At 40.7% G+C, this 25,522-nt stretch overlaps 1 protein-coding gene across 1 annotated transcript; it reads left to right on the forward strand.

Moving 5' to 3' along the window:
- The first annotated feature begins 6,706 nt into the window (after positions 1–6,706).
- On the forward strand, positions 6,707–21,981 carry fam120b (family with sequence similarity 120 member B). The gene is made up of 15 exons (XM_063880599.1): positions 6,707–6,796; positions 7,086–7,223; positions 7,967–8,157; positions 8,451–8,584; positions 8,736–8,858; positions 9,101–9,292; positions 9,370–9,634; positions 9,940–10,123; positions 11,002–11,103; positions 11,397–11,569; positions 13,604–13,696; positions 17,578–17,784; positions 17,944–18,079; positions 21,421–21,577; positions 21,726–21,981. Exons 2-15 carry the CDS (start codon positions 7,088–7,090, stop codon positions 21,754–21,756), a joined length of 2,124 nt encoding a protein of 707 aa, XP_063736669.1. The 5' UTR covers positions 6,707–6,796; positions 7,086–7,087; the 3' UTR covers positions 21,757–21,981.
- Positions 21,982–25,522: the final 3,541 nt, after the last annotated feature.

Below are 25,522 nucleotides of genomic sequence, written 5' to 3' on the forward strand. Positions count from 1 at the left end.
TACTATCAGTCATTCATCACCATGACGTGGCACACATTTCCCGATTACTGCAGCAAAGCGTGACTGAAAGGCATGGTGAGATGGAAAGTGACCCTCCCTCCCTCGTTCATCAGCATCAAGGCAACATTTTAGCCTAAAACATAATTTATGCCAGGAGACTCTCTAATTGTGTCTTAAAGAAACAGCAGAAAGTAAAAAAAACTCCTCCCATCTTATCTACCCCTGTGCGTGTGTGTGTGTGTGTGTGTGTGTGTGTGTGTGTGTGTGTGTGTGTGTGTGTGTGTGTGTGTGTGTGTGTGTGTGTGTGTGTGTGTGTGAGGTTGAAAAAATTGTTTAACTGGAGGTCGATTGTTTAACTGAAGTGCTTCCCTATTGTCTGTGTGTACGTGTATCTGCGTGTGCGCGCGTGTGTGTGTGTGTGAGCAGGAGCTCTGTGACACGCAGGGGGACAACAAAGGCAGAGGTCTCGCGCCCCGCCGCCCATTCATCCCTTTCTCTCGCGAAGTAATTCCCATTGATTCTTATTGAACGGCGAGTCGCGAGCCCCTCTGGGGAGAAACCGTGTGATTTGTGAAGGGTCGCGAGGACAAGACACGCCCCTCCTCGAGCCCCGGCCATCTGCTCACCAAACACCAAAACACCAACCAACTACCAAATGGCTTCCCTCATCGCTATCTCTCTATAAAGTCTTTTCTCCTTTTATATACATGTGTTCTTCACCCATTACAGTACTTTACAGTGCAGTTTTGAGGGATTAGTACTTACTTGAGTATTTAAATTGTGTGGTACTTTTTGCTTTACCCCACTACTGTTACCTACCAGCTGTGATAAACCCATTAATACATCAATAATTAGAATCATATATATTATTATAAAATGGGCAAATATGAAAAAGGAGTAACCTACTTCGACTTTGGGTACTCTTGTACTTTTGTACTTTTACTTGTGTAACATTTGCAATGCAAGACTTTTACTTGTAACAGAGTATTCTTAGACTTCCTAGGTATTTTTACTTAAACGTAACTTCTGAGTACTTCTCCCACCTGTGATCCTCACTCTTTATGTCTTTCTCCCTTCTATCTGTCATTCCTATATTTCTTCCTCCTTTATCTCCCCCTTCATCTTCAGGTTTACAGGCCACATGCCTCCATAGAGAGAAGCTACTAGTTGCTTGATGGGACTCTGAGCCAAATCACAGTGGAGGCATGTGAGGGGTACGAGGTGGCCATATGGCCTGTGTGTGTGTGTGTGTGTGTGTGTGTGTGTGTGTGTGTGTGTGTGTGTGTGTGTGTGTGTGTGTGTGTGTGTGTGTGTGTGTGTGTGTGTGATCGTGCCAAGAAATGGATGGATGGCCGTCGTGGGAACCACCACAATATTGCCATCACACCGACTACCCTCACACTGAAACACACACACACACACACACACACACACACACACACACACACACACACACACACACACACACACACACACACACACACACACACACACACACACACACACACACCATTGCACATAGCATGGCAGCCTTTGGTCTGGTCAGTCTGTTAAAGAAATCAAAGTTCACTATGGATCATTCAATTTGAGCCGGAACAAATGTACCTTCACATCTACGCTGATCAGGTTCCCACAAGCACAACCAGAATACTGTTTTTTAATCAGACAGGGTGCCGACTGAGATATCTAATTTGTGCCCTAGACTGAAAAGGTTTAATGACGGCTGAATGGAGACCAATATTCAATTACAGAAGTGTTTCAAATTCCTGTGCTGCTTTTTATTTCATTAGTCTGATTCATTGCAGTTAGAGCTGTCACAAAATCAGATTGTTTAATACTCAATCATCATGGCAAAAAAGGAGAGCGTTATTAATGCGCCATCTCTAAAACAAATAGGGTTTTTGTCAAATATATTAAAACAATTCAGGTAGAGAGAAAATCTGTAACAGTACATTATCTGATTGATAATTTACAAAATGTTATCATCTGTATTTTTAGTACAGTAAATACCAATATTTTGAGAACCTTAATTGGATTCATAGTGGATGGATGAATGCATCGAAAGATAGATATAGAAAGGCAGGTGCTCATGCGTTAAGGATCATTCCTGCACTAGTTGAAATGATAAAGGGAGAGTTGTGCTGACTTGATGGGTAAAACTCCCTCAGCAACAACATCTCAATCATACCAGAAACTTGAGACTCACCGTTCTCCTCCCCATCACAGTCACAGCGACCTGAGGCAGCACACCTACCATCCCTGTCAGGAATGTAACAACTTAGACCACCTGTTAGCCTCCACGTGTGACTCAAACTTGTAGTATACCTGTGTTACAGTACATATATGATATATTGACAGGTATATGAAAGATAGGAAGTCCATTTAGTGAGAAAATATCTAAGTGGTCTGTGAGTGAAAGTATTATTTAACTTTTCAGATTGGCAGTACTTTCAACTTTAAATAGTTACATAACAATATTTTGTGTTTCATGTGTTTTTTTCATCTGCATGTTCCAGTCTTACTTTAAATCAGTGTTTGAAAAACTCTCCCAGTTTTTGATGAATAAAGTATTTCTGATTCTGATTGTAATGAGTTAAGGTTACTGATTACACAACATTGCCAAACAAAATTTAGTCAATTTGAGGATATGCTGTTTTTCTTTGTCTTTTGGGACATCAAACTGAATATTTTAAAGGAATCTGCTTTGATGATGAAATATATTTGTGATGATGATGTCTTTTAGTTTCCCACATAACATTGTTGTCACAGTTAAAGTCTTGCTTCACCATGAAATCTAATGTATGATGTTGGCTTGAAACAAGCAAACAAACAAACAAACAAAAAACCCTGCATTTTGAACAAATCGCACACTCCCTGAGATCCCTGCCCCGTGGCCCCCCGGGGGTCCTTGGCCTTTAGTTTGAGAACCAGTGGCCTCCAGCAGCAGGATTAGCCAGGCCAGCTGCCCAGAGAGACCCTCGGCCCTGGACGCTGACACCAGGCCTGACCCCGGGGTGGCTACTATCAGCGACAGTGAGGGGATTTGGACAGCACTTGGTGTGTGTGTGTGTGTGTGTGTGTGTGTGTGTGTGTGTGTGTGTGTGTGTGTGTGTGTGTGTGTGTGTGTGTGTGTGTGTGTGTGTGTGTGTGTGTGTGTGTGTGTGTGTGTGTTGTTCATTCAGTTGGACAACTGTTGAGCCAGTACAGATTTGTGCAGCAGTGTTCTTTGTACGTGTGTGTGCGTGCTTGTATGGTCAATTCTTTCCGGGGGTTAACTGCTGATCCAGTACAAATGGGAGGGGTTGGGGGAGGGCTGAGGGCAGTCGTGTGCTCCTGAAACATCTGCCTCTGTTTCTCCTGAGTCAAGCTTTGGTCAGGAGTGGGGGAGGCAATAGGGGGGAGGAGATGGAAGAGGAGAAGGAAGAGTCAGTGTAGGAGGAGGAGGAAGTTGAAAAGATACAACGTGAATAGGCAACAGACCCAAACACTGACTGCTGAAAATGGGATGCAGGATTATATAAACCCCTCTCCACCTCTGGTCTTTTGTGTACACATACATGTATATGGGCATGAATTTAAAGTGTGTGTAGTGCTGAAGTGTAACTAACTACATTTACCAAAGTAATTATGCTTATACTTGACTGAATCTCAGAAACAAATAATGTTTTTTTTACTGCACTACATTAGTCAGACAGCTGTGATTGGTTTTCAGATAGCAGTCTTTAAGAAACATCCTGTCGAGTGAAAACCATGCAATAGCATTTAGTCATTTTGAGAGCACGTGTTGATAAAGTTGTCCCATATTTAAGGTTAAACCAACAATTTTAAAAGCCTCTTGATAGGCTGGAAAATGCATCATTACAAATCTACAGTATTATGCAACATGCACATTAATGTAAAAAATACAAATTTGAAAGTTGTCTCAATTGTTATGGTAACTTATCTTATACATAATCAGTGACAATGGAAGCTTGGGCCCCAGAATTTGTCACTCGGAGTAAGTACCTATAGATTAGTAGTGCCTGTCCTTAAAGTATAGTTCAAATGAGTTTCATACCGTGCCAGGAAGTCCCACACAGCTTTTTCAATTGATCTAGTAATATGTTGTGGTCAACTTCGAATACATTACCGAGTTCCAGCAATGATACTGAGATTTTGTCACTGTCTGTGTTTAGGTTGATTTCATTAAAGACCTTAACATGATAAGTCACCGTGCTGTGGTGTGGTTGAAAACCTGACTGTGTTTAGTCAGTCAATCTTTTTTTCAATATTACCCTAAAGCAGGTGGCTTGATGTGGGCCCTAAACGTTTTTTATTAGCAACGTGTGATTAGTTTGCTTGATTATTGCAGTTTTCAGAGCCAGTGGTGAGACACCGCAGAGAGCAGAATTACACAGATCTAAATCTATGTGATTGAAAACATTTTGAAAATCAAGTGTCATTGTATTTGCATTATTTTAAGAGGGACACAGGAAGAACACATATCCTGTTCCTGGGTTACATTCTATCTCTTTTTCAGACTAAACCATTACAAAAAGCAATACTGGTGGGTAAAAACACTATGTTATAAAAAAATAGCACTGAAAACTTTAAAGGATAACCTTAAACTGCATGCAGCTATACTGTATGTGCTTGTATATGTTGAAAGCTTTGGTCATTGGTTCCTCTCTTCCTCGTCTAGTTCTGTATTGTTTTATGTGACTACACTCCCGTTGTATGTTGATATACTTTGTATTGCATAGTGGTTGTTGTTTATGTTGAAAATAAAAATAGCAATTCAGTCTGATTATCTGAGACATCACCTGGAGCTTTAAAGCTCAAAAGTTTTGAACATGAACATGTAACTTTTGAGAAAGGTGGGCGAAGAGACGAAGAGGTAGAGCGGCTGTTTATTCAACATCTGCACAGGTTGGCCCGATATGAGTACACACACCAAGAATTTGAATCAAATTGTTCTGTTGTTTCATTGTATTTCGACCAAAATAGAAATTGTACTAAAAACTAGGACAAACTAACTGAACAAGAGTAACATAAACATTTAGCTACTATAGGCATAAGAGTTGGTAAAACAAGATTAATATATCACACTACAAGAATGAAAAACAAAATACAATGTCAGAGTTGTTTTGATCAAAGATAAACGCTATTAAAATAGTGCAATGTTGTAAACATATGCTGGAAGGAATTATGTAACAGATTTTTCTTATTCTTGACATTGATTGGTTGATATTTAGAGCATGTATACACACCTATAGACTTAAATTGAATCTTCGATCATTGTAGTCCCAGGTGTTTTTGGAAATACTATGAGAGCCATTGTGGGTACACTGTCGCCATACATCATATCTGATTATTTACAGTATGAGATCACAACACGGACTAGACTGCTCCCCTCATCTTCGGAAAAGCCTTTAAAAAGAAAAAGTAATTGGTCTCTGTGCAGAATTTCAAGACATTCATGTATTACTTTTATTTTTTTCTTGTGGTTGTTATCTGTAACTCTTTATGTCGCCGTCTTGGGCAGGTCTCTATTCCAAGGGAGATTGTTGATCTTACCTCGTCAGATATGGGTTAAATCAATAAATACAATTTAAAAAAACATTGCCCAAGTTCTGTCTACAACCAAGATGCCTATGTGGTCTTCATGAGTTTTGTGGTCATAACTTTCCAGTGCAATAACGGAGGGCAGGTTTACAACACAGCTCCTCCCTCCTTGAAGATCAGTTGACTGGGAGGGGCTGGATTGTCTTCCCAGTCCACAGAGCATCTGGCTGAGGAACGACAGATGCTGACAGCTGGACTGACACCCAGCATATGTCCCTTTCTTTATTCCTGCTCGACTCAGACAATAGAGTAGAAGGGACGGGGGTGCTTTGTGTGGAGAAGGTAGACCTAATAGCTTGTGACTCCAGAAAAGAGCCCCCATTCTCCAGGAGAGCCTGGAGAGCAATTAGCCCGTCTCTGATCCTAGTCTGGGGAGTTATTATGGGTGGACTGAGCCCACAAAAACTTCAATAGTCTATTCTCATTCATGCCACATTAAGATGTTTATTTTTTCATTACTGCGCCAGCACAATGATGATTTAAGTTTGTTCAAATTGTGTTTCAGGGATAACTGCACAGTCTTTTATAACAGTATTAATCACACACACAGGGCTGGCCTGTAACGGATTACATGTAACCGGGATAACATTATCAGATTACAATAAATAAATAACCCTATTGATTTGAGTCACATTGTCAAGGTTTACTTGACAACATTCTGATCATGTCTTTAAAAATAAATCACATTTTAAAAAATGCATTAAAAAAATATATGATAATGCTCCCTGGGAATTTGATTAAACAACATCGGCACCAAACGAATGGACAATTACAGGACAAGTCAAATATGATCTGTTTTTTAAAAGTAGGTAACTTTTCTTAGGTTGCCTTTTTTGCTTATGGTGACTTTTCTTGAAAATGTTTTTAAAACTTTCAAAAGAAAGACTATTTTTTGTGTAAGTGCATTATTTTCAATGTTTGATCCTGAATACATCCAAATAATTCAGATTCGATCGTCTATTTAAGTAAAAATGTAATGTATATACTTGTTGCAATTTTCTATTCAGTTCAGTAATTTCAGAGTAATTTGACCCCAACCCTGCACACTCACTCTGGCTGCTACGTGCGCCGAGCACGTGTGCTTTGTTTTGCTACGTGATGACGTTGTACGACGCGTAGCATAACGGAAGTAATTTGAATTTACACCCAAGTTGACACAACGATATGCAGCTCACCTACAACAATATTTAAAGTAAGTCTCTACTATGTGAAGCCGTAATATGGGGCGAAAGTATTCACGGACATAAGACGAGTTTGTTTTTAAGCACAGGACACGCAGAAGACTCACAATGAATGAGTTTAGAGGTTAGGAGCTAACGGTTAGCATTCAGGATGTATTCTCATTGAATAGTCACATTGTTTGTATCGTCCTGCAGCGAGGTGCAACCGAACACTCACCAAATACTTATACCATTAAAGTCCAATAAACTGCTGGTTCCCTCACACGTTGCGAATGAACTCACATTACTGTTTCTTTGCAGGAATGGGTGTGAAAGGTCTTCAAAGCTTCGTGGACCGCTGCTGTCCCGAGGCCTGCGTGACTGTGAACCTGAGAGAAATGTCCAGGCAACACGCTGCCAAAAGACAGACAGGCTGCACTACCATGGCTAACAGTACCAGTTGAGTTAATATCAGTGTGCAAGTGGTCATAAGCGGAGGTTGTGTGTCTATTTGGGTTGTTTTGTTAATCTTTGTTGTATTTTTGTGTCTACTAGCAGTTGTTTTGCGTCCTTTATAGTCGTTTTGTGTCTCTTTATGGTGGTTTGATCTTTTGTGTCTCTTTGCAGCTGCTTCAGATCTATTTGCAGTCTTATTTAATCTTTTTGTGCTTGTTCTTGTTGTTATTCTGTGTCTTGTTGAAGTTGTTTTGCATCTTTGTGTAGTCTTTGACTGTTGTTATTACATGCATCTGTCTGGTGTGGGGGTTGAGCCAAAAACTAACTGTGAACTCAAACAAATCAAAAATACATTTTATATAAATAATTTCATAATATAGATATTTATAGCATGACGTAAATTTAAAGCAATTTATGTATGTTCTTTTGGCTCAGTCAAGTGTCTTGTTTTAAATGATCGTTGGCTACCTGATTATCAAAACCCTGATGCTCATAGCTGATACGTAGACTCAATCAAGTGAAGCTGGTAGTTTGAATTATAAGAGCAGTGCTAACAGGAATACAGACAAAGCACGATCAGTGACAGCCAAGGATATCACTGTGAATAGCTGGAAGCCATCAGGAACAAAACCTTGATGATCTGATGAAACCAAACAAGTAGAAAATGACAGGAAATTACAAAGGTATTTCTGTTGATCATTTGGATTAGAATGCAGACTCTTACAGTTGTGTTTCCCCCCCATCAGGACCCACACTTGTTGTGGATGGTATGGCCTGCCTGCGCCACTGGTACTCATGTAAAGACTGGGTGTGTGGTGGCCAGTGGAGGGAGTATATGGATGAGCTGAAGGCCTGGGTGGGAGCCTTCACCTCAGCTGGCATCAGACTGGTCTTCTTCTTTGACGGAGTGGTTGAAGAGCAGAAGAGACGTGAGTGGGTGAGGAAAGGAACTCTGAACTTGTGGCGTTCAAATAATCAAATATATTGCAATCAGGCCTTTACTGTCTTCAGTTACATAGTTTATACAGAGTTGTCTGTAGCACTATAGTGCAGATGTTAAGTTCAACTTTATTGTTATCCTATCAGATCCAAACTATCCCTTCAATAATGTCATAGCATGTCGGACACATGAGAACAAAGTATGAAACGGCTCTCATATTTAAGTATTAACTTGCAGAGGGACTTAAAGATCATCCTCCTTCTGTATAAAACATCTCATTCTATCCACAGGTGAAGAGGAGACGCAGAGTGAACGGGGAGATTTCCAAACTGTTTCGTCACATCAAAGCTTATGGAGAGCAGCCTGGTAGAGAGCTCTTTTGTTTGCCTTCTGGTCTGGCAACATTCACACCCTTTGCTCTCAGGTCAGCATTTTGAAGACCAATTATGATGCAATCATGTAAACACTGTGATAATAACAACTCTAATGTATTCAATATTTTACAACAGTTTAAATCTGATATCCAATAATCGTTCTTGTTATACTTTTGTTAATGTATATTTTAATGTTTGCAGGTCATTGGGTCAGGAGGTGTTTTGCTCAGTGCGGGAGGCTGACTATGAGATTGCCAGCTATGCTCGTCAGCATGGTAGTATGGGCATTCTGGGACAGGACTCAGACTTCATCATATATGACAGGTTTGTTAAATATAAGGTAAATATATCGACCTAAAGGCATATTGTTTTCAGTGACATTAAAATGAACTTATAAAACATTTGCACAAAATATTCCATGCAGTATAGGTAATAAAAGTAGAAGAAATTGGACCAAGAATAGATTTTCAAAGCTGGCTTATTCGGGTTCCTGCTTTCAGATAAATTGCTGACATTGATTTATTTGGTTTTGGGACTTTATTTAATGAAAGTTGTATCTTTTAAAGTGCCCCCTGCTTGTCTGTGGCAAAGCTGCGGATACACAGCCTCACCACGGTCATGTACGACCGACACAGGCTCTGTCAAACCATCGGACTGACTGTTGCCCAGCTACCACTGCTGGCCTGTCTCCTAGGTAACGACGTGGTGTCAGAGGACAAGATGCTGCAAGTCAGGAATAACGCCAAGGCAACATACAGGTGACTTGGGTTTTACTTTAAGGGTTGTTATTTGTTGAATGAAAAAGTTGCTTTTAATCATTTGTATTGTTTCTTAGGATAGACAACCCCACTGCACACTCTGGTGCTCCCCAGGGGCAGATGGTGATGGCTGTGTCCCACCTTGTGAGCTCTGTGTTGGGCAGAGAGGAGCAAGAGACTGGGTCTGTCCCTCAGTCTCTGAATCTGTCAGCTCCTCACAGAGAGCTACTTAAGAGAGGGGTTCGCTCTTACTTACTGCCTGGACAGGAAGCTTTTCAGCTCTGTGACATCCCTGCACCTCCCTCTGCCTTTGAGCAACTTGTTAGTCCAGAAATATTAAAGGTATGTCCTGTCTATAACTTTCTGAACAAAGAAAGAAGCACAAAAATGTTGAAAACTCTGGCTCCATATTAATTTCTCTTTACTCAGATTACATTTAAGCCCTCTAGTCTTCTTCAGGATCAACGATGAAGACCTGAGAGCCAAAACCTCCTCTGACTTAAAGAGATAGATAGGAGCATAAGTAGTGTACAGCATTTACTCTTGCTTTCAAGTCTACCTTGAGTTATTACTCTGTTACTGTAACCCCATTATATATTCAGAATGTCACATTGGCTCATTATGTTTAAATGTGTGTTCTTCTCCAGGCCTGTAGAGAGAAGCATGTAGCAGCAGAGGGTTTCATGCTTTACAGTGTTGTGTGTGAGGGAGTCATTGAATGTAGCAACACCCTGGAGGATGAGGAGGACACTGAGCTGCTGCCTCAGGCCCTCGTCTACAAGCCCTGCAGACAACGCATCTATGGGCTGCTGCTGCTCAACGGGCATGAAGGTAGGACAGCACATTACTGGAGGTCTTAAACACACACAGATACACATGCATAAAGTAAGAAAACAACAAACCTAACATAAGGTCACAAAAAGGTACACACGCAAATGTAGCTTTCTGAGAAGAATCCCAAGTATACCCAGGATATTAAATACATTCATTGCACTGTTATGTACATAATATCCTGCTTTATATTTTGTTATTTTCATTAGTGTTTACTTGTCTGATAGTTTATAGATTATTTATCTTCATAGTTAACTGTATATATATCTTTTCTCTAATGCCAGTTTATTTTTATTTCTTCTTTTTAATTCTAATTATTTGCTATGCCTTGTATTGTATTATGCTGCTGCAACACAAACAATTCCCAGTTTGGGATTAATAAAGTCATTTTTATCTTATCTTTATCATGCCTGTGAAGAGCGGCCTGACATGTTACATTGCCGGATCATAATTAGCTCATAAATGACCTCCATAGCCCTCTTCCTGCCAAGTTCTACACAGATTTGCTGTTTACAATGTTGCATTATCAGGGGGGGAACAGGGTGTGTCACCAGGAAGCTTTGATAGTGATTTTACTGCATCTCAAACACATGTTCTATCCACCACAGGACACAGTTAGTCTTAAGACCTTACCTTACCAGTGAGATGAATAAGGTCCCCTTTTCTAAAGTGTGGCATCAACTCGTTACCACAGTATCAGTTTAATGACGTCCCTGCTCGGGAGCTGCCAGGTAAAAGTCTGTTTGATATCAAGCAGGAATGATTCGAACATTAACATTTTCACATGCAGCTCCTTGGGGTAAAGTATAGATAATGTCAGGGTTGCAGTGTGTGTGTATAAGTGGCTTAACCCTAACTCTGACACTGTGTGTTTTCAGGCAGCAGTGCAGACCTCCCAGCCATCAGGGAATGGTTCGTCTACGCTGGAAACACTCTGAAGGAGCCTGATCTGGTCCATCCTGTTCCAATCAGCCTCCCAAGTACTGTACCTGCTGTTTTTTTCACATACTTCACATACAAAATCTGATTTCAATCTCGGAACGCCAGGTGATGATAATCAAGACGACGAGTTTATGAGTGTTTTTAAAAGTTTTTTAATGCTCCCTAGGATTTCCTCTGTAATTAAATTAGTCCTAGGCATAACTGGGTGTCGGTAAGACTGTGAGACATCGCCCGTGGTTGTGCTTAATACATTAAAAACTCTTGTCTCATTTCCTGCAGTGTTTTCCAAATCAAAGACCCTCAGTATGTGTTTCTCTGTTTGAATGTGTAGGTGATCAGCCCAGTCTGGATTTGTTATGGTTCGGTAATGGTCCTGAGGTTTCGGCTCTTCGCCTGAAGTCGTTCCTTTCGATGTTTGACTGCCAGGAGCTTTCGGAGTTGTATGGAGCTGTGGAAGACTCTCTCCTGGCTGCTCTCTGCCTCGTCACCTACATAGCCCTCCAGGTATTAACAACTCTTTCGTGTTTCTTTGATAGTTTTTTAGGATAAGGAAGCAAAGAAACTGAGATCAATAGCCAAGCTCAAATAAATGCAGAGGAGGGATATTTTAAGGCAAATGAATTCAACAGGAAAATGTGGAAATACTTTGTCTAACTACATGTTATTAAAACAGAAATGCCCACTAAAGATTTGAACAAAGCAATCTAATGATTTCATTATGGGACGTATTGCTCTTATATCTCAAGAATCATATAAAAGTGTCACTATTTATGTTTATAGAAACAATGAATAGAAAATGTTGTTAAGTTTGATGTTATTTTAATTGAAAATACAAGTAGGTGGTTTTTCTTCATGGTGGGTGTTCTAGTTAAAAAACACGTACACATTAATAGTCATGGATGCTTCACTGAGAGTGATGTGGCTGTTCTGGTTTTCATTGGTCAGGCTGCATGTTTGGCCTAAACTTCAATGAATATGTTAAAATGTTAAATGAGGAGGCATGAGTTTCTAGTGAGGCTTTTCAGTCCAGATAATGGCAGTGTACGGGCAGTAAAGTTACACCTGGTGATTTATGTCAACACAACATGAAAGACTAAATGTATTAAACACACAAGTCAGCGTTTGATTTGGGATTTACTACAGCAGTATATACAACAATTATTCCCCCTTTGTCGACTTGTGATTTGGAGTTAAACATCACTTGTTGACAGTCTGTTCTCCGTTGTTTGGCTTAATGGTAGCCACTATCACGCAGAGTGCCCAGTTTAGCCGCAGACACTGGTCTTTGTAACTCCGGCTCTTACATCAACAACGGCTCTGATAACCACCCAGGAGCTTTGAATATCTTAAGAGCCAATACCTTATTCACCTTTTTTTTTTTACAATTGGCTCCTTATTTTGGTTTTATATTTTAATGGGCTGTTTGTAATTCCGTTGTAATGCCTTGTTTTCCTAACACAGAGATCACTTTTAAAAGTATGTTAAAGAAGCAGAGATTTGTGTTTTTGCTTTGTACATATTGCATAGACGTCATCTGATCGAGCTTGAACACAACAGAGATCACGGGAGCACAACACCTGGATAAAGGTGCATGCGTCATTTTGCAGAATCTAAACAAAAATGATACTGCAGATTTATTTATCAACTGAGAAGAAACAAAAAGGCATGCAAACAAAGATTATTTCCAAAAGAACAAATCTCAAGTGCTTATTAGATCTGATTGATATTTCTTAATATTACTTTAATAAAAAAATCACAATTTCACAATGTATAAGATGCTTTAGGTGCGTTTCTTGCATAATTCTTCTTCATTTTTAAATAGCTTTCCTTTTTCTTTTAAAAAAGTGGTCAGGATATTTAGAGTAATACAAATCATTGAATTTAGCAACTTATTGTTAGGGTTTTATTACACTCACTATTACATTATCTATGATCTCGTCCATACAATGAACCATGTAGTTTAAAATGAATCTATAAACACAAGAGAAAAACATGTATGGTGTCCAGAATCAAACAATCTGTGATATTTTAACAAACCAGCTAAATTAGGAAAAATGTTTGTTTTTACAACTTGTCTCTACCCAGAAGCACTTTGTTTGTACAGACTTTAACAAACAGTTGAACACTTGAATGAACAGGCAGCCTTTTAGACGGATGCAGATTTAGATGGACACTTGGAGCCAATCATTTAAATGGATGAAGGCCCATCAGACAGACGGAGCAGCATCTTGTCAGGCTGCCGTTGGATGAGTGGTCAGGCCGACAGACAACAGTAGCTGTTGTTGTCTGTTCGCCGCTGCATTCACATTCCCTCGTCACTCTTCAATTTAAATAGCTTCAGGGTTTGTTTGTTTTGTACACACAACTGGGCAGCCTTGTTTCTGCATTCAGCATTGTTCCTTTCTCTGTTGAATTGTTGCACAGACAGCAGACAAAACAAACTGAGCCACACAGAACACACACTGGGATGTGATTGAATTGGCTAACCATATATTGTTCACTGTGCGGGTGTGTGTGTGTATGTGTGTGTGTTTTCAGATACAAACGTTGTCTCAAGAGGACTGTGATGCTTACCTGAGTCAGGCTGTGTGCCTGAGACTTAAATCCCCTAAGGAGCTTCAACACATCAAGGTTAGTAACAAACACACATTCTTCATTACTCTATTTTTTTAAAAGAACAGATCAGTTTCTGATTTTTACTCACCCCCTTCGTCCCGATGCACCCTAAAGTTGTTGAGTTTCCTGCCGCACAAAGACAATGTGCCCTGCAGTTGACTGTAAACAAGGCCTTCTCGTGACAAACACAGTTGAGAAAGTGCTTCCAGTTATAGAAAGTGAGGAGAAAAATGGGGAGAAAACATAAATAAGATGCTGATTGTGCCCCAAGAAAAACAAACAAATAAACAAACAAATTACCCAAAACAATTGTGCTTCAACTGCAGCATGTTTGTATTGCTAATGGTAATTTCTTGTTTAATTTGGGCGACTATGAAGGGAATGTGTGTGTATGCAGTCTCATTAAGCATGGCAGCCTGTATGAATGGGTGAGCGCTGGCTTTGAGTGGTCGTAAAGGGTGGATAAAGTGCTATATAAATAAAGTCCATTAAGCATTTCACATTTATGTGTTTAAAAAAATCCAATGTTTCCCAGGTTCAAATGAAAACACATACTTGGACGTAGAGTATTCATAAATGTGTATACAAATACACACATTTATGAATAGACATGCTGAAAGCTCAGTATGTCATCTAAGTTGCACCATGGGACAAAAAACATGAACAGCTTTGATTGTTGGTGTTGCTTTAATGTATAAACAAAGAAAAACTGCCGGCAGACATTTGTAGTTCATTCAAATCTGAATGTTCAGAGCAGCAATCTGATGCTCAGTGATGAAGAACTAATGTTTTTTGACAATCAATTGATTTGAGTTTCAAGCAGAGACGCAGAACTTTCCCCTTTTCCAGTTTCTTAAATGTGAGGATTTGCTTCTTTTTCTCACCCAATTGTCAACGTTATTTGAATATATTTGGGATTCATTTCAACTTCGGGCTCTTCCACAATTATTACTAAATAGCCCCTTAAATCATAAAAGTAATTCATAGGTAATTCAATAATATCTACGCTCAATAGCTGCAGTCTCAAATGTCCCGGAATCAGCGATGCTTAATGGTTACTTCGGTCTCCTCTCGTGGATCTGACTCATGAGCGCTCACAGACTGGAGGATCAGAGAGTCAGCTGTGTTTTTCCATTCTCTGAGAAAACGGCTGTGCTGTTTGCTGCCTTGTTGTAGCCCCATTTATTTTTACTGCTTAATTACCATACTTATGTCTAGTAATTTGTATTTTTGGTGCTCGACTGTTTTCTACACAATAATTAGGGCTGGGCGTTGATTTAGATATGCAGTCTGGGAGAAGTTAGGAGTTGCAACAGGGGGGTTAACTGACTGACTAGTGTACTAGTGTATGGATTAACTACACGCACACAAACTAAACACATGCGTGTGCTCACATATGCACTCGGAGATGGTTTAACACACATGCATTACCATTGGGTGTTTGTGTGCACAGTAGCATGCTCCCTTCAGCACATCACATCAGATCTGTCTCTTGTTTTATTGCCAACGCACCCCAATAACACATTCTTTAATGAAAATGTTAATAGTGTGTGTGCATGAGTGCTTGTTCTACTGGGTGAAAAGGAGTTGCACTGTGTGTGTGTGTGTGTGTGTGTGTGTGTGTGTGTGTGTGTGTGTGTGTGTGTGTGTGTGTGTGTGTGTGTGTGTGTGTGTGTGTGTGTGTGTGTGTGTGTGTGTGTGTGTGTGTGTGTGTGTGTGTGTGTGTGTGTGTGTGTGTGTGTGTGTGTGTGTGTGTGTGTGTGTGTGTGTGTGTGTGTGTGTGTGTGTGTGTGTGTAGGGGAAAGGGGAAAGGGGTTGTGGGTAGTTTTTGGGATATGTTGGGTCCGTTGCAACATTCCTCCCCATGGGACTGTGATTGCGGTGTGTGTGTGTGTGTGTGTGTGTGTGTGTGTCTGTGTCTGTGTGTCTGTGTGAGACCTAGAGAGTGTGCTGGCGACAGTCGCCTGTCTGTCCTGGCTGACGCTCACCACATGGAGCTATTTACACCAAGCACACTCCGCCCCGCTGGACACTCTCACACACACACACACACACACACACACACACACACACACACACACACACACACACACACACACACACAGGTTTCTGTCTTTGTCTCTCTTACTTTGTGTGTTCTCCTATTCTTTTTCTTTATATTTTCTTTACCACTTTCCCTTTTTTATGTCCCTCTTCACGTTGCTCTTTATCTCTTTTCTCTCCCTCTCTCTTTGTGGCAGTGTGTTTGTGTGCTCCTTCAGGCTTTTGTGTCTCTGTCCAGTGGTTCATTGTTTTCAGAAGGTGAAGCTGTGTTTGACTGGAAGCAGGTGGCAGGCAGGGCTGTGAGTGCGAGTGTGCGTGTGTGCATGTGTGTGTGTAATCACTGTTATCAGTGCTATCTGCCAGAGGACAGGTGAGAGCAGAGCGCGCACACACACGCGGAGAACATCTGCCTGCTGTCGTCACAGTTAGCTAGCTCTTAGCTTCTTCTTCATCCTCCTCATCTTCTCTTTCTTTATTGTCCTCCTCCAGTTTCTTCTTTTCTTCTTGCCTTTTATGGTCTTTGTCAGCAAACAATGTAACCTTCGCCCTGTTTTTCCTGGGTCAACTGAAACTGATCATACAAAACAAATACAAAGGACTAGCATTTATTTTGCAGAAACATTTTGGACTAAACATAAAACAAATTAATAAAGGTTGACTGATTGTTTTTCGTAGTATAGGTGAATTAAGGTTTATTTAGTTGATTATTGATTTCTTGTAATGCTTTTTCAATGCTGATTGTCAAGAAACTCCCACCTTTTGTAGACACAACATTTAAAGAAGTGATTAGTCTACCAACAGTCACTAAAATATACTTTTTTGTTTCTATAAAAAGCGTGAAGTGAATTGGATATACTATTCTATATTTAAAGATTTCTTTATCAAACTATGGTCTATAACTTGTTGACTCATTTATATCATTATTATAGATTTTGCATTTCTGTTTCTTTAAATATCAAAGGACCTATTTCAACTATCTATTTAGAAAAATATCGAACCAAAGTGTTTAATCACAAATGTAAATACAACATCTATTGCCTTATTGAACTTTCTTCTTTGTGTGAACCTTTATTGCATTGAACACATCTAGTGTAGTAGAGGGTTCACTGTGTAATTAAAAAACCAGACCAGCCAATCACTTCAACTTGTTAGCTCGTGGCAGTGAAGTGGGTGGTCTGTGTCGTATATTATTCTCTGATTTATGCTTCAGTATTGAGAAGATAATGTTGTGCAAATTGTGTTTGGGAAACACTAATTATTTTAGCAGCTGTGAGTAAAAACTTAGGAAATTTGTTCTGGGCGGTGACACCAAGTATATTGAAGAAACAGATGGCTCTCTACAGCAAGACTGTTTAAAGGATGCTATTCTGCAGAGAGCTGTGTTACACAAGCAATGTATACTACAATATAATATATAATGCATTGCACTTAAGGATAAAGGAGGAGTAAAGTAAAAGTGTTTATTGTGAGAGAAAATGACCCTTTTTGCCGCTACATTGATAACGCCATTTTCTACAACTCCAAGCAATTGGTTAAGTGAGAATTCCACACAACTTTCTTTTGTGGTTCATTTAGTCCACAAACATTGATCTGGAATGTATGAATTGTACAACAGCCATTATGTAACTACAGAGAAATTATCTGAGTATCCAAATGTGTTTTAATAGTTACGGCGATTATAAATTCCACTACATAGGAATCCCTAGAGTAGTGTAGGAAGTGAGTGAATGATTTCAGACACAGCCACTGTTGCTGCAGTCTTAGCTGTCTTGTCCTCAAATGATCAATCCTCATGATGAAGATGAACGAACGACCAAGTGTAAACCCAAACATCTTTCCTTCTTGATTCTCAGTTGCAGTTCCTGTCCAGCCGTGCGGTGCAGCTGGGATCTCTCTACGTCCGCGGGCTGGGCCACCTGTTGGGTGCTAACTGTGCAAGCGGCTGCCCGCTGCCCAGCGCCGCCCTCATGCCTTGGCAGAGCTTCGATGGACGGCTGTTCCACTCAAAGTACCTGCTGGCACACAGTGGCTCAGGCAGCACTGTGCTGCTGGACCGCGATGTGAGTGGAGACGGGAAAACAAAAAGGGCAATGTGTATGGTTGTGTTGTATGTGGCATGATTTTGGGGAGATGAAAATATTACACACACTTTTTACAAGAAATGAGAAGAAAGACATTGAGATTTAATCCATTGTGTGTTTTTCTCTGACTCTCTCCAGCCGTCCTGTTTGTCTCAGTTCCTCTGCCTGAGAGAGAAACTTACAGAAACCTGCAGGAAGCGAGGCAGGGTCCTGCAGTCCAGACCCAAAGCACCACAACAAGGTCTTGGACCCACAAATAGAGACAGACACACAGGTGAGGCACAAGTCTGACTCATGTATTTATAGAGGAACCACAGATTACAGGTTGTTTTCAGTAGGGCTGCCACTAATGCTTTATTTTTTCATACTTCAATCAAGGACTAATATGGTCTCTAAAATGTGATAAATATTAAGAAGTATCCACCCATAACCCAAGGTAATGTCTTTAAATGTATTGTTCTTAAACACATTAAGTTCTGTCTCCAAATTGAGATGCTGAAAACTTGTTTTTCTACTGTTCTTGCCTGAAAAATGGCTTGCTCTAATTAAAATAGTTGCAGGTTATTTTTCTATAAGTCAATTCATCGCTTGGTTAAGATATTATTGCAGATTCAGTTTTGTTAAATGTTAAAACAGATAAATCAAAATGACACAGTTTCTCAAAAACACAAGGGCCACAATGCTTACTGAAAAAAAGAAATGTGTCTTTAAATGTTCAACTTTAATATCATCTTTGGTGGTTTTAAACCAAATCATGTTTAAATGTAACAATAAAATGTTCAGGTTAAAAGCTTTATATTCATTGAGATGTTTTCAAAGTCATTTGATGCCTTTATTTTGTTCTCCTTTCTAACTCTTACTCGATATTCACTCTCTGTAGAAATGCGTTTTCTGTGTTCTCTCGTGTAACATAATTATGCTCTATTTATGCTGGGAGTCTTTGGAAAAAGAGTTTTAGATCTTGTGACCATCTTGGTTAAATAAAGGTCAGAGAGAGAAAAACGTTTTGACCTGAATCAAGAAATGTTTGGATGTTTGTAGGGCGCCCTGGTGGCCCAGTGGCTAGGATGCATACTCTGTAACCACATCGTAGCTTGTGCAAATCTGGCTGGCAACCTTTGTGGCACGTCACATCCCTCTTTGTCTTCCCATGCATACTTTTGTACTGTAAACCAGCCAATAACTAGGCAAAATAGCCCTCTATTGACAATATAAATGTGATATTATTATGTCTGTATTGTTTTATGCTCTTGTGGCTCTAGTTTTGGAGCTAGTCTTTATTTCTAATAATTGTCCGAAGTACTGAGAAGTAAAACGGCTCTCAGTGATGTGTGCGTTAGATGTTAGAAACACATGGAGGCTCCAATGCAAAACTGATCAAAATACTGCCGGAGCCAAACATTTCACTCTGACAGTTCATCTGTGGTTGTAGTTCTCTGGTGCCCCTCACCGAACCACATTACCCAGAGGGCCGCGCTGTAACGAGCTCCATGTGTGCTGCGGCCTTAATGCATACCACCCTGTGCACGTGCACACGCACGCACACGTGCACACTTAGCTCCAGACGTGCTTTGTCAGTGCACTAGTAATAGTAGGTTTCTGTTTATAGGCTGAGAGAGCTCTATTTTAAGACTTACAACAAGACTCACTGATTACAGGCCTCTCTCTTCTGTCTCCCCCCTCTTTGTGCTCCCCTTCCCCACAGTCGTTCCCCTCCGTATAACTCCTCATCCTTTTATTTTTCTTGATTTTTTTTCTTAACCGTTTCTCTCTGTTTCTTTCCACTGTTATTCACTTTCTGGTGCTGCGTACAGAGCCCTGACATTCTCCAGAAGCTTTTCCTTGGTATTATTCACAGATTTTCAAACCCTTTCACCCTCACCCACCTACCATGTTTTAGTGTGGCCTGTCTGTATATGATCAATCTCAGACATCTGGTTATGAATGCAGAATCTATAAGCAGCTGTACTGAACTTTTATAGTCTGGGTTGTATTAACTAATTAGGTTTGAGCAGCCTTTGGTTGCATGCAGGTAAACAACTCCTACCTGCTTCCCTCAAGAGTCTTTGTCTTTTGCCAGGCTGCCATTGCAAATAAAAAGGGGTTCATAACTAGTGGCCTGATCGAATAACACTTTTATAAATCAATGTGTGATACAAGTAAGAGAGGTACGACCATTTAGCTTTTGTTAGACCTGGAAACAGCATTTTATTTGAGGGTGAGATGGCTACTTGGGAAACAATCCTGTTGTAGCTTGCTACTCAGTTCCAACTCCATTCTCGTGTCTCAAACTGCTCATCAGGATGTAAACAATGCACAGTAAAGTAAGTCTTGGCCAGGATATCGGCTTGCTTCACCGGATCCCTCAAAGTATCGGCCGTTGACAGATAGTCGATGATTTCTGAGATTGGACTATGATTCACTTGGTTGTGCCGTCCTTTACAATTGAGCACGGTGTCAGCAGTAAATTATGAAATCTGAACCCGCAGTTTCCTTTCAACCCTGTTACTTGTAAACCTTATCCATATCTCTGCCTGGCATGTTGTCGCAGAGCCTCCAAATTGCGCCAAACTGTCTGCGTTTTGCCCAAAGTCAACCCTTTGTGGGTCTCATGAGGATGTTTCTGGTTTTATAGATGGAAGGCTATACACTCTTTATACCTCAGTGTTTCATTTCTGCCAGACGCAGACACCAATCATTACTACAGAACTGTGGGGATTGGAGTGTGTGTGAGAGTGTGTGTGAGACAAGAGAGTTTGTGTGTGCGTGAGAGCAGTGGTGGCGCTATGTGGTATCGTTGAGGGCCCGGTTTGGTTTTTGTTTGGAATCAGGCCTGATGTTTAGTCTCCTCAGCAAATATCTCCTCTGCCCGCCTGCCTTTGCAATTACACTCTATAACAGTGAATCCAGTAATGCTGCTCTCTCATGTCTCTGCAGTTTGATTATGTCCAAAAAAAGTAAATAGAATCACTTCATTTATGATTGGTTCCCATTCGTGGAGCACGCTTTCCTTCCATACCTACACCTCTCCTCAACAGTTTTCCGCTGATCTGTTTTAACTATTCTCACTTTCCTCCATTTTGGGGGTTTTTAGTCTCAATCTCAGCACTTTTCTTAAAGACATGCCCACCACAGAAACAGATCTTAGAACATGTGTGTTGCTTGTGGCCTGGAGTGACACATCCACTTACGCATGGCAAGCTTTTATGTGCTTCTTTTCTGAACTTTCACACCCAGTGATTGCAATGACGGTAGTATGGCGACCTGATTTAGGCTACCGCTCCCATTTGACAAAGTATAAAGTTGGACTTGGTGTTTTACTTAAAGCACTTTGTAATGGGATAAACATCTGCCAGTACTTCACAACAACATCCACATTAACAGACAACTACAGTACAATTTCTACAAATCTTAGCCCATTTTAATAGAAATAAATGCCAAATTTACAATTAGAGCTCAATGCATTTCAAACCAGTCAATCACAGATAAACACAACATACAAAATCTCCTTTGTGCGATAACTTAAATTGTTTTGATGTTGGCAGGACGTAGTTTATTCAAGTATGAATTCTCATTGTAAGATTGCCTTTTTAAATGATACATCTCTCACTTTAGGTCAGCCTCCAGGTGGTAGTGAGAGCTGGAGAGGGGATACGACAGGAGGAGGAAGGAGGGAGAGAGGAGGAGGTGGAGGAACGAGAGGGGAGCATTTTCATCCACATCCCAGAGGTCGATCGCATCGCAGCGGAGGGAGATACCAGCTGGCTCCAAGGTAACAATGTGCAAATCAGATCTTCATCTTCTTTAATGTTTCTTCTGTTCGTTTTGGCTCTAAAATGTCCCTGTTCCTCCTCTCCTCTCCTCTCCTCTCCTCTCCTCTCCTCTCCTCTCCTCTCTCCTCTCCTCTCCTCTCCTCTCAGATGGTCGCAGCCTCCTGCACCAGGACCATAACCCCATCAGAGAGAGAAGAGGATTAAAGGGGGAGGATTTGAGGAGTTAAGAGGATGGGGAAGACGCAATGAAAGGAGCAAAGTAATCAAATTTCTCTGAACAAACTGATTAGTGAATTAACCCGACAGGAATGTTTGTCTAAAGGATGCTGTAGGTAGATATACGGGGATTAGGAGGAGGCAGCATGAAGAGATTAAGAATAAATCATTCAATTTGCCTGTTTAACTTGAATTGGTCTTTTTGTGATTCTCATAATTGACCTTAAAATCAATCAGTTTAAAGCCTTTACTTTATTTTAGGGCAACTTACCTGTCTCACTGTGACTGAAAATGTTGAATATACTTGAGCCCTCACCAAACAAACACAGAAATGAGCCACTTCAAATGGATTAATGGTTAATCCTCGAGCCTGTTTTCAGCTCTTATCTTTCACAATAAAAAGAGAAAGATCTTAAAGCTGTGTGTGTCCAGCAGCATAATCCTTTTAAAGGAGTGGTTTCAACTGTAGAAACAGTAACGCTGGTATCAAATATCTGAGCTGAGACTGAGAGCTGAGGGTATCAGCACCAGAGATTGACACACTTCTGTAAACTGATACCAGGAGCCGTTTGTCAAAAGCAAAGTGAGGAGTTACTGCTCATTTTATACACAGCAGAATGGGAGTTTTCTGTAATGGATACAATAGAGATTAGGTTGTACGTAAACTGGTGTGTCTTGAAGAAATGTTCTCTTGATTTATTACATCTTTTGTTTGCTTTCTTTGTCTCTATGGCCTCGGAAACCACACAGAGGTCTTCCTTGTTGGAACAACCATTTTTATTCTGTGCATTTAATGAAATGTTATTCTTACTTTATGATTAAGAACCAAATGACACTCTTCAACCTGACAACATGGTTAAAACCTCACTGCCTTGTACTAAAGCTGTGTGTGTGTGTGATTGTGTGTGACTGTGTGTGTGATTGTTGGGTTGTTGAGGAATGTATAGCCTTTACAGTTGAGCTGACTGTCTTCCTGTAGCACCGTGAACGTCGTAAAACCCGCCGGAGAGGAAAAGGATGCAGAGAAAGTTCCACAGCCTGAGTGCTTTCATTCCTCTGTGTTTGTGTGTGCGTGCGTGTGTGTGTGTGTGTGTGTGTGTGTGTGTGTGTGTGTGTGTGTGTGTGTGTGTGTGTGTGTGTGTGTGTGTGTGTGTGTGTGTGTGTGTGTGTGTGTGTGTGTGTGTGTGTGTGTGTGTGTGTGTGTGTGTGTGTGTGTGTGTGTGTGTGTGTGCGCGTGTGCGCGTGTGCATGTGCGTGTTTTCCTATAAGCAGAGCATTAAAGAAATGTGAGAGTACATATCTCAACAGATGGAAACATCTGAGGGGAAATCAGAGTGTTGACACAGTGATGGTGAGACTGTGTTTGTCGTGCAAAGTTAGTTCACTGTCCTGAGGGTCAATGATACTGTCGTCACACAGGCCGACATACAGGCTGCTTAAAGCCACATATCTCACGCACTGAAGACACATGCTTATCATTCTAGTTTAATTCAGTATGGAAACGTTTTATCCTAAAAGAAACGAATGCCAACAACACTGGAGGTATGTAGATCCTCAGGACTCCACTATGAAAAGTACTTTAGAACTATTCCAAAATATCCCTTCAAAGGAATAATTCACCCCCAAAATGATCATTTGTGTACCAGTTGCGACCCTGTGTTACCTTGAATTTGGACGAAACAATACAAAAACTGAATAAAACATTTGATAAATAAGACTTTATTGTACCTAGAGAGTTTATAAACACATGTTGATGTGGTTTGCTGTTGTAAATGCAGCCTGAATCTCCATCAAGACATTTTTCTGTTTTTGGACCCTATGTTCACCAAAGTGTCAAGCAAGAAGAATACACTGAGTAATTGATATACAAATGATCATTTTGAAGGGAAACTCCTGAATCTTACTGTGTTATATGAATATTAAGCTGTTGAGGATGAGAAACCAATGCTAGTGGTGTGCAAATCAGCAGATTGACAGAGCAAGAGCACTGTGATTTCCACAGGACCGGACATGAACAACTTCCTAAACTATTAGCCATGTGTGGAAGGAGATGTTGAATCTTTGCTGAAAGTGACTACAGAATCAAATTAAACATGTTATCTGCACTCTGAAGTTTGTTTAGGCTTATATGGCCAGGAATTGAGCAGCTTAGTGAATATTGGAGTTTTTAAGGGGATTTGACCGAAGCATCCACTCCCTGTTTTTCTTCTCAGTTTACAGGCAGCAGAACAAAACAACTCAGAAAGTGTGTGTGTGTGTGTGTGTGTGTGTGTGTGTGTGTGTGTGTGTGTGTGTGTGTGTGTGTGTGTGTGTGTGTGTGTGTGTGTGTGTGTGTGTGTGTGTGTGTGTGTGTGTGTGTGTGTGTGTGTGTGTGTGTGTGTTGAGGTTACTGACTGTGGTGAATGGAGTGTGTGTGGGTGTGTACCATGAAGAGGGGCAATAAGGGTTGGGCAGGCAACACACACACATGACCCGGTCCATTAGCTCCTTCTACATAATAACAATAACAGGAGGAGGAAGCAAAGGATGGAAGGTTAAAAAGAGAGGAAGAGGGAAAAAAACTAAAAGGAAGACAGAAATGAAGGAGTGTAAAGGAGAGAGGAGAGGTAAACATCGAGAAGAGGAATATGAGGAGTGGAGGAAACACACCAGAAGAGTGGTTGATCGAGAGGACTAAGAATAGAGAAAACAGGACGAGTGCGGAGTAAAGAGGAGAGATGAATTAAAAGGGAAGACAGAAGAGTTAAAACACAAGCCATCTGAGTCGGTTGTCTTGCCTCAACCACAGGAAACCCTGTTGGTTGCCCGACAGATCGGTTTCCTGTGTGTGTGTGTGTGTGTGTGTGGTGGAGGAGGTCTGGGCGTGGTCCCTACACAGCAGGGAGACAAAAAGTTGAACCCCCTTCCGAGGCCTCCTCCCCGGGATAGACTCAGGCCTCCTTCCCCTCTGGTGAAAGTCATTCAACAGGCTGTCATTTTTTTTCTGTGTTAAACTCTCTCTTATCTAAAGTCTCTGAGGCTCTCTTCCCGCCAAAGTCATCAAGCGAGGCACCCGATTGTGTAACCCAGCTGCACCGAGGGGATTTGATTCAAAGCCTTGTGGTGGCTACAATGGGTGGCACCTAAATCGGTCCCATCCCGACCACTTAACCACTTCAACAAACTTTACCCGAAGCAACCAGGCCTCTTAGAAGCAGAGCTCATGAATCCACACATTAACCTCTGGAAAGGTGAGGTGTGTTTGTCACAGGTGTTGTGATATGATGATGTTTTTTTCCTTAATCTGATTAGTGTATTTTTGCATTATGATTGAAGTACTGACTTTTCCATTAGGGCCACCATGGAGTTTACATTTGTGATTTTAAAGGGATGGTTCAGATTGGTTGAAGTGTATGAAGTACTTATTGATAATAAGTCTAGTACCTACAGTACGGTAGATGACAGATGGCACACTCCCACAAGGAGTAACAGCAGATGGTAAAGCATTGTACTGCGGGGGAGATGTGAAACACATTTTAGCCATATTGTATTTTCAATTAACCAGCCTCTTAATGCCAGAGCCCATAACGTGTTAGTATCTGTCCTCTTCCTGTGATTTCTCGGATGTCCATTCTTGTCTTAGTTAGATTTTTTTTGATTAAGTTATTCTAAAAGTTTTTTGAAGGAGCCTCATCCTTATATCTTCCCATCATCCTCAGCTGTAATTTGTATTGCGCAAATGGTTTCCA

Source organism: Eleginops maclovinus, chromosome 4 (genome assembly GCF_036324505.1).
Source record: "Eleginops maclovinus isolate JMC-PN-2008 ecotype Puerto Natales chromosome 4, JC_Emac_rtc_rv5, whole genome shotgun sequence".
In the NCBI taxonomy this organism is placed as follows: Eukaryota; Metazoa; Chordata; class Actinopteri; order Perciformes; family Eleginopidae; genus Eleginops; species Eleginops maclovinus.